General features: G+C 39.2%; 1 protein-coding gene across 2 annotated transcripts; it reads left to right on the top strand.

The window, feature by feature from the left end:
* Window positions 1-3: 3 nt before the first annotated feature.
* TATDN3 (TatD DNase domain containing 3) lies at window positions 4-15,468 on the top strand. 2 transcript variants are annotated; one of them, XM_082672057.1, is made up of 10 exons: window positions 4-143; window positions 2,033-2,065; window positions 2,988-3,061; window positions 3,278-3,362; window positions 7,850-7,912; window positions 8,830-8,939; window positions 9,105-9,160; window positions 10,524-10,636; window positions 12,209-12,286; window positions 15,226-15,468. In XM_082672057.1, the coding sequence occupies exons 1-10, from the start codon at window positions 78-80 to the stop codon at window positions 15,367-15,369; spliced, it is 822 nt and encodes a 273-aa protein (XP_082528183.1). In that variant the 5' UTR covers window positions 4-77; the 3' UTR covers window positions 15,370-15,468. The 2 variants fall into 2 exon arrangements, with proteins under 2 accessions (XP_082528183.1, XP_082528182.1); XM_082672056.1 differs by having other exon boundaries at window positions 12,206-12,286.
* The last annotated feature ends 1,082 nt before the right edge of the window (window positions 15,469-16,550 follow it).

The following is a 16,550-nucleotide window of genomic DNA, read 5'->3' as shown; positions in this document are numbered from 1 at the left end:
GCCGGAAACTCGGCCTGCAGCAGCAGCGTTCCGCCTGAGGCTCCGCGAGCAAGTCGAGGGATTCAGTGGCTGCGGCGATGGGGGCGGTGGGCGTAGGGCTGGTGGACTGTCACTGCCACCTCTCCACCCCGGACTTTGACCGCGTATGTGAGGGCGAGGTCGGGCCCGTGGGAGCAGGGAGGCCCCCATTCTTTCCCTTCAGGCTATCCTTGTTCTCCTCCCTTAGGGCGGAGCCCCAAATCCTCCCGGGCCTCCGTCTGTGGTCCTGTGCGACTTGCTCCTTACTCCTTATTTAATCTCACTCACACTGATTTTTCTTTCTCATTCCGAATATCCATATCCTCTATCTCCACTTGGCTTTTATTTGCTGTTACTGGCTACTGGAGTCCTTCCCCCTACCCCGCCTTGGCCCGGCTATCCTACCAGCCTCTCAGCTCCGGGCAGAGAATCCACTTTCCCCAGGACGCCGTCCGCGAAACTCGGGCTCACTCCCGCACGCCGCGTGCTCCAGTTCTACAGGGGAGCGAAGCAAACAAAAACTACCGCGCGCACACACACACACGTAATTTCAAAGTGTTTTATCCGCTACATTGGAAACTAGAGGCTAATAAAAAAGAAGAGCGGGGTCTATTTTAGGGGAAAAACCTCTCAAGAGGTGAAGCTTAAATTGGTGCTGGAAAGACAAATAGGTGAGTGCATGGTGGTGAGGAAAGCAAGCGGGTTGCAGGCCTCCAGGCAAGACAGAATTTGGACGTTCGAGCTACCGGAAGGCTGGGTGGAGCCTGATGAGCTAAAAAGACGCGTAAAACAAGACCGAAGAGGTTTGCCGAGGTTTAGTGAGTCAGGAGTTCGCATTTCATTAGAAGCACAATGGGGATCCAGTAAAGGGCTTTGCTTTTTAAGGAGAGAGACAAGATCTGATAATCCATTTAAAAACCATTTTGCTGATGTGTGGCTAATGGACAGAGAACAAGAATGGAAGCTAGAAGACCAGCTTAGAAGCTTTTGTAGTATTTAGACTAAAGATAGTGGTTGAGTTTGAGAGAAGCAGATGGATTCAAGGTATATTTTAGAGATAGAATCTGTAGTACATGCTGAGAGGAATTGAGGAAAGAGAGGGAAAGGGAGAACTTGAGGATGCTGTAGAGAGGTGGTGGTGCTGAGATGAGGGAAAACAGGCTGGAGAGGGCAGGCAGAAAGAATAGGTTTGTTGAGAAATGGTTATGTTCCGCACATGTTGAAACCTAATATCCATCCAAGTGGAGATGTCATATGGTCATTTAAAAATGTGAATCTTGGGGCTACTCTGGTGGCGCAGTGGTTGAGAGTCCGCCTGCCGATGCAGCGGACGCAGGTTCGTGCCCTGGTCCGGGAAGATCCCACATGCCGCGGAGCGGCTGGGCCCATGAGCCATGGCCGCTGAGCCTGCACGTCCAGAGCCTGTGCTCCGCGACGGGAGAGGCCACAACAGTGAGAGGCCCGCGTAACACTAAAATAAATAAATAAATAAAATAAAATGTGAATCTTGGGTTCAGGAGAGAGTTATAGGCTGGAGATAAAAACTGGGGACTCATTAGCATAATGAGCATAGTAATAAGAGTACTTAAGGTGAGTCAGAGAGAGAAGCATAGGGTTCTGAAATCAGAGAAGAGAGAGCCAGTCAAGGAGACTGAAAAGTAGCAGCCAGCTAGAGAGGAGTATTTGCAGAAGCCAAGAGTGGAAAATATCTCAAAAAGGAAGGAGTGGACAAGTGAGGAGTTTCTAATGCTGCTGAGGGGTAGAGTAGGAGGACAGAGAAGTGTCCTTTATATTTGACAATACAAGTTTCTGTTTTAGTAGAGTGGGAACAGAAGCCACATTTTACTGAGAGAGTAGATGGGAGGTAGGGTCAGCATAGGCTCTTCACATTCCACCACCTTGTTCCTTGCCATCATTGTCATTCTTTATGGTGCCTCAATTACATTGATATACACAGCCAAAGGACACTTACTTATCCATCTAAAATGATTGTGATTACTTATGTTTATTTTAGGATCTGGATGATGTGTTGGAGAAAGCCAAGAAAGTAAGCCAATACCTATAATTGCCCTTTTTTTGGTTGTTTTTATTTTCCTCCTAATTTTGATCTAAAACAGCTTGAAATTTAGTTATACTATGTTGTTGTTACTTCAATAATAATAAGTTAATAATAAACAGCATTTATTGTTTACTGTGTGCCAGACACTGAGCTAAGCCCATCCTGTACATTATCTCATTTAATGTTTCACAGCAAGCTTCTGAGGAAGCTACTATTTTATAGCCAACCATTACCATTTTATAGATGAGGAAACTAAGACCTAGAGATTAACTTGTCCAAAGACACACCACTAGTGAGTGATGTAGACAAGATAGTCTGAATCCAAAACACATTCCCACAGCCACCATGCTTACCAGCAATATGGAACAAATTGGTCCATCTTTCAGTTCTTGAATTAACATTATTCTGGAGATCTTGGAGAAATTATAAAAGTTTTCTGAAACAGTTTGATTTGTGTGGGAAAAAAATTATTAATCTTTGGAAGTGTTTATGAAGCTAGCATTTTGTGATCTTCCCCAAAATTGATAGTCAGAAATGGTTGCCATTTTTACATACAGCCATCTTTCACTGTGGCAGCTTAATTAGGAGTATGGGGTTTGGAGTTACACAGGGCTAGTGATGTTGGGCAAGTTATTTGACTCCATCCAAAACTCTGTCTCTTGATCCATACAGTGGATTACAGCAATGCCTATGTCATAGGAGTATGTAGATTAAATGGGGGGTAATATTTATATTCACCGAACATAATACCTGAAGCATAGTAACTACTCAGTGATAGCTATTACGATTATATTGATGGAGTGTGAGTGAGCAAGGATAACTAAAAGCACAGAAAACTTTAAATTTTTATTTAATTATATTGGATGTATATTGTTTGAGACTCTAACTATTCTCTTCATTTTTGTTGCAGGCCAATGTTATGGCTCTTGTGGTGGTTGCTGAACATTCAGGAGAATTTGAAAAGATTATGCAGCTTTCAGAAAGGTGTTACTTCTCATTAAGATTTAGAAAGAGTTGTTAATAAGGATGCAGTTATGATTTCATATTTATAATATCAAAGATCATCAATTTTTAAAGAGAATGAGAAGAAAAACAATCACATTAACATAGCCCTAAAAAAATTCTTTCCTACTTGTTCTTCAGAGTAACTTTGTCTCCTAGTCTAATATTCTGCTTTCTTAATTCGTTCTACATTTTTAGGTATAATGGATTTGTTCTGCCATGCTTGGGTGTTCACCCAGTTCAGGGAGTTTCACCAAAAGACCAAAGAAGTGTCACGTTAAAGGTAACAAACAGTCTTATAAAACAAGAACCATAAAAAAATCATAACATCTTTTGACTCAGTGCTCCTCCTCTTTCAAATTAATATTATAAGGCAATAATCCAAAAGAAATAAATTCTATCTTCTTTCACAAAGATGTTTGTTACAGCAGTTACTTGAAATAGAGAAAAAGTGGAAAGAGCCTAGAGGTTAGGAGATAAATAACTAGTTAACTTATACAATGTTAAATATAACTATAGAAAGTGTGGACTGTAAGGTTTATGTAGCAACATGGAAAATGTTTACGGTATAGTGTAGGGAGACAAGCAGGATACCAAATGGCTTATTCATTGTGACATCCATGTAAAAATATATTCTATAAGGAAAAGACTAGAGGGAAAAGTACAGAAATTATACTCGTTGTGATGGTCTGGTAGAGTTATAAGCACCTTGTTTTCATATTTTTTATCATGTTATCATATTGCTTTGGCAATAAAAGTGATAAGATATCCAGAAAAAGAAAGATACAAATTCATAGATGCGGTACTGTAAGGGAACAGATGAGTTCAAGTACATAGTGTCTTCTTTGAACATTGAACTATCCCTATAGGAGTGCTCTTGATCTGTTAAACTGCATTACTTTTATACCCGCTCTAAAAAAATTCCTACCCACAAGATCTCACTGACTCACAGTAGTCAATATGTCTTATGTTTCAGACTTTTCTCCTGACTCAGCATCAGGGAGATGCACAGTGTCCTGAGTGCTTTATTACATAATGAGATTGAAAGCCCCATGTTGAAGAAGTAAAGACTTTTTGTTATCTATGAATAAATTAAGATATGAAGACTATCATTTTTTATAATAATAAATCTGTATTCCTACATTGGGGTACCCGAGGTAGTTTTACTTATTTTGAAACAAAATTACTTTTAATTCACTTCAGGTAAAAATAAATACTTATCCTGTAGATTTCCTGAGTTGTTGATATGATAAAATTAGCTAAATTGCCAGAGAGTTGCAATTCCCAAGATGTTGGGGATGATAGCAGGACAGTATTTCTTTCACTTATGTAGAGATTTATACTAATAGTCCTTCATTTCAGTAGTCAGTCAACAAGTGTTTAGTGAGCATGTACTATATTTCAAACACTGTTCTAAGCACTATAGAGTAAAATCCCTCTCACAGAAGCCAGATTCTGGATTGGGGAAGACAGTCAACAATTAGATACGTGAACTAAGTGCTTTAAAGGCAATGAAACAAGATTATGTGATGGGGATTGTGGATGCTGGTTTTTAGATTGTGTAGTCAGGGAAGGCCTCTCTGAGGAGGTGATGTTTGAACTGCAACCTGAATGCAGTTGGCCATGCAAAGAGAGGGGTGAGAGTGTTGAAGGCAAAGGAAACAATGAAGCACAAAGGTCCTAAGGTAGTTACAAGTTTGATGTGGTCAAGAAATAGAAAGATGACTGATGTGACTAGATGGAAGAGGAAGGAATAGTGAGGTCAGAGGGATTGGGCAGGGATCCCCACTCACCTCATACAGGGCCTTGTTGGATTGTAGTTTACATCAGTGGGGGATTTAAAGTAAGGAGTGACAAGATGTGATTTCTGTTTTGAAAAGATACCCTTGGCAATGGTGTGAAGAATCAATTTTGAAGAGGGCAAAAAAGGAAGAAGGGAGAATAGTTAAAAGACTGTTGGCAATAGTCCATGTGAGAAACGATGGTGGATTGGACCAGAGTGGTAGCAGTGGAGATGAAGAGAAGTGAGTGGATTTGGCATGTTTTTGGCATGAATGTAGAACTGATGGGACTATTTAACTTACAAAACTAAATAAAATACCAACAATATACAGGTAAGTCTAGATTCTCAAAACAGACAGGAACTCAGCAAATCTCAAGATAGCCCGCTGGAAAAGACCAGAGTTAAGCAGTTTTGTTCCTAACGTGCTTGTAGTCCCCACAATAGTTTAGTTTTCCCATTGTGGTTAGATTACAAGCTCCTACCATGTGGTACAAAGGTAGGTATGTACAATATGTAAGTATTCATTAAATTACCTTGGTTTATAAAATGAAAATTGCCTAGCATCACACAAATCTTTCAGCATATTCAATAAATATTATTACCAGGCAGAATTTAAGCCCCTGGGATACCCTGGGGAATCACAATTCACTGTCTACAAGCTACTGCCCCCTCCAGGCAGGGCACGTGCTGTCCATTTGGCTCCTGTCCCTACTTAACCCACTTCACTCATTTTGGTTACACACCTGACCCCTGTTCTAAAGGTTCTGAAGACTAAACATTTTCTTTAATAAAAAAATCGATTCTAATTATTTTAAATCATTCAGAATAAAGCTCTCCTCCCTCCCCTTGCCCTTCTTTCTTCCATCCTTTCCTTCTCTCTCCTTTCTTCTCTCAACAGCATAGTGGAAACAGCATGGGCTTTGAAGTCAGAGAGACTTGGCCTACTGGCTTCTGTGATCTGTGGCACTTAACTTTGCCAAGTCTCAATTTCCTCATTGGTAAATCGTGAATAATTATTTAGTTGTAGTATGCCCAGTCATAGGGTATAGAGGTATAGGATATTTTAAAACCCTACAATAGAACCATTAGCTGTTAAAGAACTTGAGACTTCATGGAGGAAGTGAGAATAGAACTGAAGTCAGTTTTAGACCTATGAATGTCCTTATAAATATTTTTACATCTATTAAAATGATAAAGACCACACATACATTTATACATATTGAATCTGTGATATAAATTATATTAATTTCTATTTACTATACCTGACTTGCCAGAAACTTCCAAAATATTTCATGAGGAATGGGAACAGTCTCATCGTAAATGTATTTTGCTTCTTTTTATAGATAATACATATTCCAAGAAGCATATTTTCCCTGTATCTCGTCTTCATCCAAATGTGTAATTTCTTTCTGACTGAAGACTTTCTAAGTGTCAAACATTTCCTGAGTAATCTCTCCAACTTCTCCAGTCCCTTTGAGGTCCCACAGACACACAGTAGTTTGGATGTTTGATATGGAAAATCTTTGCCTGACACTTTGACCTACTCAGCTATTGCCAGACATCTTCTCTGGTATTTAGGGTTATATACTCTTAGCTCCACATGACAATATTAATTCTTCTTCATTGAGTCTACTGGAATGTCTGAGGCCTTGATTTACCCTTCCTCATCTTCTTTTCTCTCTCTTGAGGTATAATTATAAAATCTCCTCTTCTTCCTCTACCATTATGGTTTACCTCCCTTTTCTTACGATACGTGGGCCTCTCACTGTTGTGGCCTTTCCCCCTGCGGAGCACAGGCTCCGGACGCGCAGGCTCAGCGGCCATGGCTCACGGACCCAGCCGCTCCGCGGCATGTGGGATCCTCCCAGACCGGGGCACGAACCCGTGTCCCCTGCATCGGCAGGCGGACTCTCAACCACTGCGCCACCAGGGAAGCCCTACCTCCCTTTTCTTAATTTTCCCTTGTTCTGATTATCCTCACTAGAAGTACCTTGAATTTACATATTCTGAGACTAAAATCCTCAAAGTAGTTTAAAATATCTAGAAGCAAATTTTCCATGTATTTGTCTTTCCCTTGTCTTAAAGGGATCCCTCACAGGGGGAATTCTCTTTAAGTGGAAATAGTAATATCATGGAAACTAACAGTACACAGTTACTTCAGTAGTTGGCAAACAACATATTTGTGGTATTTAATATGTATATTGTTGAACCTTTAGGACAAAAATAGGCTACACAGGACTATAAAGACAAAAGAAATTAGTGAAAATAGTGCAAAGGATGTATGGGATTTTCACTATTAAAAATTCACAAGGCATCAGTACCCTAAGAGGAGAACATAGCAGTGCACTCCCCAAAACTCACAAAGGTGACCACTTGGTGGCTTTCTTCTCTCTTGCTCAGCTATTCCAGGAAATCCAGTTCACTCCTCCTAAATGCCAGGAAATGCCTCCTGAACAGAAGGAAGGGTTTAAGTGGGAATCTTCGTAAGAAGTTATGTTCTTGGGACTTCCCTAGTGGTCCAGTGGCTAAGACTCTGCGCTCCCAATACAGGGGGCCCGGGTTCAATCCCTGGTCAAGGAACTAGGTCCCACATGCCACAACTAAGAGTTCCCCTGCCGCAACTAAAGATTCCGCATGCCACAACTAAAAGATCCTGCATGCCCCAACGAAGATCCCGCACACAGCAGCGAAGATCCTGTATGCCGCAACTATGACCCGGCACAGCCAAATAATAAATAAATACTTTTTAAAAAAGGAAGTCATGTTCTTGTAACATAAATGGATGTGAGATGTTTGTACTCAAATTTCCGGACAGAAGTACTCACCATTATAGAAGGATTACATTCTTAGTTCCTCAACTGGTTAAAAGGTATTGACTATGTAAAGGACCCAGTATAGCATAGTGCCTGGCATATAATGGGTGTTTATACAAAACCTATAAAAGTCCCTTCTCCTATTTTAATAAATTTACTTTTTTTTCATCCCAGGATTTGGATGTAGCTTTGCCCATTATCGAGAATTATAAGGATCGATTGTTGGCAATTGGAGAGGTAAATACCCACTAGCTGATCAAGTGATTTCTAATCCAGACTTTCATGTGATAGATGAAAATAGTCCTTAATTCAGTATTAGTGATTATAACAGACTTGGATAATTATGTTCACCCTGTTCAGCTGAATAATACTTTGTCAGTACTTCCTCAATAATCAAAAGTGCTTAGGGATAAAACAATAGAAGTCTCCCCATGGGCTTATGTTAATGAAAGAAAACTATTACCATTTCAATGTACTTTCCTCTTTTTTTCCTTTTGCTTACATAGGGTTATCTCTCTGGTTAGTTAAAATAGTATATACAAGCATACTTTAAATAGGTTAGAGTTTATAATTAAAGAACATTTTTATTAAATAATTTACAGCTGTGAAACATCGTATCACTTGGTAATTCCACTTATAATTAAAGATAAAAAATAAGAATAGCACTTACATTCAGAATCTAGATTATCACGATGCATGCCAGAATAGAATCAAGGGAAGCAGTCATTTATAATCTTCACTGTCCAGTGTGGTTACCACATGCAGCTGTTGAGCACTTGAAATGTGACTGGCCCAAACTGAGATGTGCTATCAGGATAAAATGCACTGAGGATTTCAAAGTCTCAATACCTCAAAAAAGGAATGTAAAATAACTCAATAATTTTTTTTTATTGATTATGTGTTGACATAATAATATGACTATATGATAATATTGATAATGTTTTAGATATAGTGGATTAAATATATCATTAAAATTAATTTCACCTGTTTCTTGTTAGTGTTTTTAATGTAGCTACTGGAAACTGTAAGGTTGTGTATGTGGCTTATGTGTGTGGCTCCCATTATATTTCTCTTGGACTGTACTGCACCATAATATGTCTTCGGGGATTCATTAAACCATAAACATGTAATTCTGTTTTATTTGTCCATTATAGGTTGGACTAGATTTCTCCCCCAGAATTGCTGGCACTGATGAACAGAAGGAAGAGCAAAGACAAGTCCTAATCAGACAGGTCCAATTAGCCAAAAGACTAAATTTGCCTTTGTAGGTTAATTATCATCTTCCTATATTAATAGTTACAGAGCAAATTAAGTAATGATTCTCCTGAAATTGAGCTCTACTTTTCTTTTTCTCTGAATTGCTTTAATGTAACAAAAATAATAATTTCATATTAAGTACTGAAAAGGAATTTTTTTTTTTGTTTACCAGAAATGTTCACTCACGTTCAGCTGGAAGACCCACCATCAGCCTCTTAAATGAGCAAGGTATTTAGGTTCCTGAGAAAAATGTGCCTAATGTTTAAGTTTGACAATTCCAGTCCATATTCCCAGTAGAACAAGCCATGCTTTACTTGATTTCTTAAAGGGAAGGGAATGGGTCAAGGGTAGAGATGGAAATCAACTAAGATGGTTTTGCAAGTCAGCCTACTATTTACAAGGTTTTCAGTGTGATTGTGATGTTTATCAGGCCAGGATAAAGCAAATGAAAAATTGGATCAAGTAATTTTAATGCCTTAATTTGAAAATTAGCAGCTCCAACATTTTAGTCAGCCTATGTGAGAGAGGAAAAAACAAAGCAAAGAAGGGTGATCACATTGAGTTACTGTTTTGCATGTTTTATGGCTGCTGCTTTAGAAAATGGTATTATACAGATTGTGGCCATCTTATATAAAATGCACTGTCATCTTCACCAGTTGTTCCTAAAGAAAAAATACTTCTCATAGGATTACTTTTCAAAATTTTAAAGTGCTGTCCACGGTAAGAAATATACTTTATTTTGAAACTCGATATATACACATACATACTGTTTTTGGCACTGACTTTATTTCGAAACTCAGTATATACATATACAGAAAACTGACAAAAGTTCAAGAAGCAGTACATCTATATGTATGTGTGTATAGATATGTGTGTGTGCGTGTGTTTATGCACACAAATATATAAGCACACACTGGCCAGTTGTGACCCACTAATTTGATTTCATAATTCACAGTAGTAACTCACTAAATGTCACACCTACCAACAGTATCAAATAGTGAAGTAAACATAATTGCCTACAACTAGAAACCACTGTATTTCTCAGTGATGAGTACTGAGTCCCCCTGGATTCACCAAGAACATGATTTTTGTGCAGGCTGAGCAGCCATCCTTTAAGAACTGGAGATGGTTTTTGTGAAACTAACTCTGAGTGTTGAATTTGTGAGTCATTTATTTCCTCATTTCTTCTTTCACTAGCATCCTTCTTAAGGACAATTTGCTTAAAAACCTATTAGGAACAATAATTTGACAGTTCAGAAACTTTTGGAGAAGGTTTGATGGTATAGGAAGTTTAAATAATTGCTTAAATTGTATTTATTAATTTTATTCTGAAGATTTGGAGAAGGTTTGATGGTATAGGAAGTTTAAATAATTGCTCAATTATATTTATTAATTTTATTCTGAAGATTAAGAATTTGCTATATTTTTATTCTACTGGTTGAACACTGTATGTTTATCTACTCTTTAGAAATCATAGAACCTTATAGTGACCGACATTTACTTAAAATCTGTGTTGTTCAATTTGATTAGTGGTAAAACCTCTCATTAAGGAAATAAAATGGAACTGTGATTTATCTTTAATTTTTGAGAGGTGCTGACAAAGTGTTGCTGCATGCATTTGATGGTCGGCCATCTGTAGCCATGGAAGGAGTAAAAGCTGGGTACTTCTTCTCAATTCCTCCTTCTATCATAAGAAGTGGACAGGTAAATTCTTTCATTAAACCTCATTTTATACTTTGTGAAATATACTTTGAAATATGAACTTTTATTATATACTTGTGATACTATTCTGGTTTCATTGCAAAAATTAATCTTAGGTCCCTACCTCATATAAAGAGTAACTCAAAAGTGGATCAAAGACCTAAGAATAAGAGCTAAAATTATAAAACTCTTAGAAGAAAACAGATCTAAATCTTTGTGACCTTGGATCAGGCAGTGGTTTCTTAGCTATGACACCAAAGGCACAAGCAACCAAAGAAAAAATAGATAAATTGGATATCATCAAAATAAACTTCCACTCACAAAAAAAATAAACTTCCACTAACAAAAAATTGGGCAGCTCATACTCAAAAGACCTGAACTTCTGATAGCTTTCAGAAAAAGGATATTAAAGGCAGTGTGAGGGAGGAGGCTGCAGGGTATGTGAGCAGCTTGTGCTCAGTTCTCAAATTGATTGGCGTCAAGGTGAAGTTTTGAGCATCATCAATCTTCTGGTTTCAGCTGGTCTGGGGTCTACATGCTTGAGGTCAGCAGTTTCCATCTGGTTGGGGTCTGCTTCCTGTAAGAACAGCTTAGGAGTGTGTGTCAGGCCTCTATCTATAACTTTCAGGGAACTGGGAATTTGGTGACTCTGCTATGTGGCGAATTTATAGTCTAAGTTGTTACCAGTTTTCTGACCCAACAGCTATTCATTGCTCCTACATCTTCACATTTCCTAATCACTAATTCTTGAACCAGCCTTTTGAGGCCCAGGGGAGGCCTGGGAGACTTGAAGCAAAAGCAATTTACTTCAAAATACAGGGACACTGGGCCTTATATACGGTTTCAGGTGGAAAGTTCTAGAAATGTCAATTAGGTCATGTTAATTGATAGTCCATGATTACTTTTATTTTTCCTACTTTTATCATTTGTGGAGAAATTTCTTATTTATTTATTTATTTTATTTATTTATCTTTGGGTATTGGGTCTTTGTTGCTGTGCGCGGGCTTTCTCTAGTTGAGGGGAGCAGGGGCTACTCTTCATTGTGGTGCATAGACTTCTCATTGGGTGGCTTCTCTTGTTGCAGAGCACGGGCTCTAGGTACGTGGGCTTCAGTAGTTGTGGCAGGTGGGCTCAGTAGTTGTGGCTCATGGGCCTAGTTGCTCCATGGCATGTGGGATCTTCCCAGCCCAGGGCTCGAACCCATGTCCCCTGCATTGGCAAGTGGATTCTTAACCACTATGCCACCAGGGAAGTCACTCTTCCTTGGCTCTTTCAGTAGGCATATGATATCAGATGTTTGGGTTCTTGCTGGATGTTACCTCATTTTTTGCTCTTGGTTACTATTCTTTGGGTTCCTAGAGGCTTCGGATAATTTTTGGCAAAGAATGTTTCTTCTTAAATCTAACCATTAATGTAGAATGATGAGAACATAGTGAACATTTATTAATTGAATATTAAAGTATGAATTTTAGATTCTTGCAGAGTAGTATGCATTGACATGTGGGTTTAATGCTACTTATTTAATCTTTACTTCTCATGTTTTAAACTTACTAGCTTTCTCTTTTCTCTAAGAAGCAGAAACTTGTTAAACAGTTGCCTTTAACTGCGATTTGCTTGGAAACAGATTCACCTGCGCTAGGGCCAGAAAAAAAGGTAAATGATTTTCTAATTTCTACATTATTTAGATTGTGTCTTTTATTTGAACTATTTTCAGTTTAGCTGTGTTTCTCATTCCAGTGTAAATATAATGGGATCCTACTTTAATGCTAGGTTGAAAGGTTATATTGACTTAATTTCAAGTCTTTTGTAAATATGGCTGTTGTGCTACACAGAATATTATTTGATATGGGTCATGTCCTAATTTACGTAATATTGAAATTCAGACCAGTATAGTAAAAAGCTTAGTGTCTAGAGGCAGAAAGGGCTGGATTCAAATCCTGTCTCTGATACCCACTAGCTGTATAACTTTGGGCAAGTTCCTTAATCTCTCTGAAACTGTTTCTACATTTATAAAATGTGGGTAAAATAATAGTAAAATATTTTGAAGTATTACAGTGGGGATTAAATGAAGTAATGTATATGAAAGTGCCTAGGGCTTCCCTGGTGGCACAGTGGTTGAGAGTCCACCTGCCAATGCAGGGGACACGGGTTCGTGCCCCGGTCCGGGAAGATCCCACATGCCGCGGAGCGGCTGGGTCCGTGAGCCATGGCCGCTGAGCCTGCACGTCCGGAGCCTGTGCTCCGCAACGGGAGAGGCCACAACAGTGAGAGGCCCGCGTACCGCAAAAAAAAAAGAAAAGAATATAGAAGAGGAATGAGAAAATAGAGGATTATAACCACATTTATTTTCTTGTTTGACTGTAGGACAGAATGGTACAAAATTGCCTTCCTGGTTAGTGTGAAATAGGATGAAAATGACCTAGCTTTTTCACCCTAAACAGAAATGAATTTCAAATGCTCTTATAACTCAGTTTTATGTTTGTATTTAGATAATTTGATAAAAATTGTGGGTTTCTGGCATAGTGCCTTGCACATAGTACCTTGCACATAGTGCCTTGCACATAGTAGGTACTCAAAAACCATTTATTGAATAAATGAATTTTAAAACTGAGGAATTCCCTGGTGGTCCAGTGATTAGAAATCTGCACTTCCACTGCAGGGGGCACGGGTTCAATCCCTGGTCGGGGAACTAAGATCCTGCATGCCGCACAGCGCAGCCAAAAAATAAAAATAAAAAAAATAAAACTGAATATGCTTTTTGTTAAGTAAAATGTGTTTGTTCTAGAAAAATAGAAAACAGAAAATCATAAGAAAATAGAACCATCTACCACTGAAAGGTTACCACTATAGTATAGTGGTTAAAAGCATAAACTCTGATGTCAGCTTGCACAGGTTTAAACCTCAACTGGGCTACTTACTCGCTGTTTAGGATCCCTTCTTATCTGTAAAAAAGGGATGCTAATAATAATAGTACCTATCTCACAGAGTTATTTTGAGGATTAAATGAGAAATTCCATGAAAACCTTAGAACAAAACCTTGCCTACAACAAGCACTAAATAAATGAAGGTTCTTATGTCCTTCCACACTTCTTTATGTCCATATATGTATACATAATATTTTTTTCATAAAAATAGGATTAGCCTCAACACATCATTTCATAACTTGCATTTTTTTTTTTCTTTTTTTTTTGCGGTACGTGGGCCTCTCACTGTTGTGGCCTCTCCCGTTGCGGAGCACAGGCTCTGGACGCGCAGGCTCAGCGGCCATGGCTCACGGGCCCAGCCGCTCCGCGGCATGTGGGATCCTCCTGGACCGGGGCACGAACCCGTGTCCCCTGCGTCGGCAGGCGGACTCTCAACCACTGCGCCACCAGGGAAGCCCCCATAACTTGCTTTTATGTGGTGAACACATGTAAATATCAATAAATATACTTTTCCTCATCATGTTTAATAAGTATATAAATTTTAGTGTGTGAATGTGCCACAATATATTTAACTTGATACTGTCATTTAGGTTATTGGTTTCCAACACAGTACAGTTGACCCTTGAACAAGAAGTGCTTAGGGGTACCAACACCCTCCCCAACCCCCCAGCCCCGCCCCATACCATGGAAAATACATGTCTGTCCACCCGCCACGTCTGCTGTTTTGCATCTGCGGATTCAGCCCTCATTTTCGTGGTTCTGCATTCACAGATTCAACCACGCTTGGATTGTGTAGTACTGTAGTATTTATTGAAAAAAAATCCATGTATAAGTGGACCCACACAGTTCAAAACCATGTTTTTCAGGGGTCAACTGTATTATAAACAATATGATGAATGTCCTTGAACCTAAATCTTGGTGTGCATTTTTCATTGTTTTCTTAGGCTACGTTATCAAGGTTATTTTTTAACCTTGTTATCTTATTCCTCTGAACATTATCAACCTGAGTCGATAACTTAATAGTAACAACAATGATATATTTCATCAAATCTAAATGCCACTGATTGTAGATGTACCACTGTTTTGTGACCATTAAGGAAAAAAACACTACAATTATACTTTCACATGCCACTGAATGTCATTAAAATAAAATATATGTCAATTTCAGAGATGTTAAGGTAGGGGAGAAATGCATCTTAGAATCAGTGAAATATGACTACATAATCTGTGTAGTCTTCCAGACACCATGGCATTACTGAGTCAAACTGTAACGTAGCCTGTGAGTTGAAATGGCCAAGCTACAGAGCTTGACCTTTGCAAGCACTCACTTGAGGAACAAACCAAAGCACAGTTAATTCATCAGTCAGGCAGGTCACCAAGTGTCCACTTTGTGCAGACTGCTTCATATGCTAGGTGCTGGGACCTCGACTGGTAATACCCCAGGGCTCTTTTCAGGAGCAGGATAGACTTACAGTTAATGTTGTAGCCTTAGCTTTCAAGCTGAAGTTCAGGGCCTTTTCCTCAGCTTTGCCTCACCCCCATTAAAAAAAAAAGAAAGAGCTCATCAGTTGTTTTTACCAACTCATTTTCATCTCTTTTATCTACAGTCTTCAAGGATTGCTTCCCTTGAGTGTCATGTTTGATTAATGTCTGCTTTGTCTGTCTCAGGTACGGAATGAGCCCCAAAACATTTCCATTTCAGCAGAATATATTGCCCAGGTGAAAGGGATCTCAGTGGAGGAAGTTATAGAAGTGACAACACAGAACGCATTGAAACTGTTTCCCAAACTTCAGTACCTGCTCTCGAAATAGCTTCAAAACAAAATCAAGTGCAGAGGGCACTGTTTGAGAAAAATAAATGTTCTGATGAAGAGTCTGAACTGAAGAAGCCATTGTATTGGGATTATAATTTTAGAGAAATATTTTTCTTAGAAGTAAAACTGGGCTTAGATCCTAAAACCCTGGGTTCTAATTCTACCTTGCACTGCTTTTCAATTAACGGAGTCCTAGCAGGAGATTGGGAAATACCACTGCTTCTTACTTTGCCCTGTTAAATAGAACCACCAAATGAACTGAAACCATTTCTTCTGGCAAGGGTGGCTCCCACAGGTAAGAAATAAGTGCTACTGTGATGGCGTGGAATAGGCTAAAGTTTGATCCTTTACCACCTGTTTGACTTCCCACAGGATTTATCCAGTGAAAGGAGAGTGTCTAGTTTTGTTTTTTTTTGTTTTTTTTTTTTTTTGTGGTATACGGGTCTCTCACTGTTCTGGCTCTCCCGTTGCGGAGCATAGGCTCCGGACGCGCAGGCTCAGTGGCCATGGCTCACGGGCCCAGCCGCTCCGCAGCATGTGGGATCATCCCGGACTGGTGCACAAACCCGTGTCCCCTGCATCGGCAGGCAGACTCTCAACCACTGCGCCACCAGGGAAGCGCAGGTTTTTTGATATTGAGCTGCATGAGCTGCTTGTATATTTTGGAGATTAATCCTTTGTCAGTTGCTTCGTTTGCAAATACTTTCTCCCATTCTGAGGGTTGTCTTTTCTTCTTGTTTATGGTTTCCCTTAGGTCCCATTTGTTTATTTTTGTTTTTATTTCCATTTCTCTAGAGGTGGGCCAAAAACGATCTTGCTGTGATTTAGGTCATAGAGTGTTCTGCCTGTGTTTCACTCTAAGAGTTTTACACTGTCTGGCTTTACATTTAGGTCTCTAATCCATTTTGACTTTATCTTTGTGTATGGTGTTAGAAAGTGTTCTAATTTCATTCTTCTACATGTAGCTGTCCAGTTTTCCCAACACGAGTTAATGAAGAGGCTGTCTCTTCTCCATTGTATACTCTTGCCTCCTTTGTCAAAGATAAGGTGACCATATGTGCATGGGTTTATCTCTGGGCTTTCTATCCTGTTCCCTTCACCTATATTTCTGTTTTTGTGCCAGTACCATATTGTCTTGATTACTGTAGCTTTCTAATATAGTCTGAAGTCAGGGAGCCT

The sequence above is a fragment of the Grampus griseus genome, assembly GCF_964374135.1.
Source record: "Grampus griseus genome assembly, chromosome: 1".
Classification (NCBI taxonomy): domain Eukaryota; kingdom Metazoa; phylum Chordata; class Mammalia; order Artiodactyla; family Delphinidae; genus Grampus; species Grampus griseus.
Note: the sequence above shows the minus strand (reverse complement) of the source record. Positions and strands in the feature narration are given on the sequence as shown.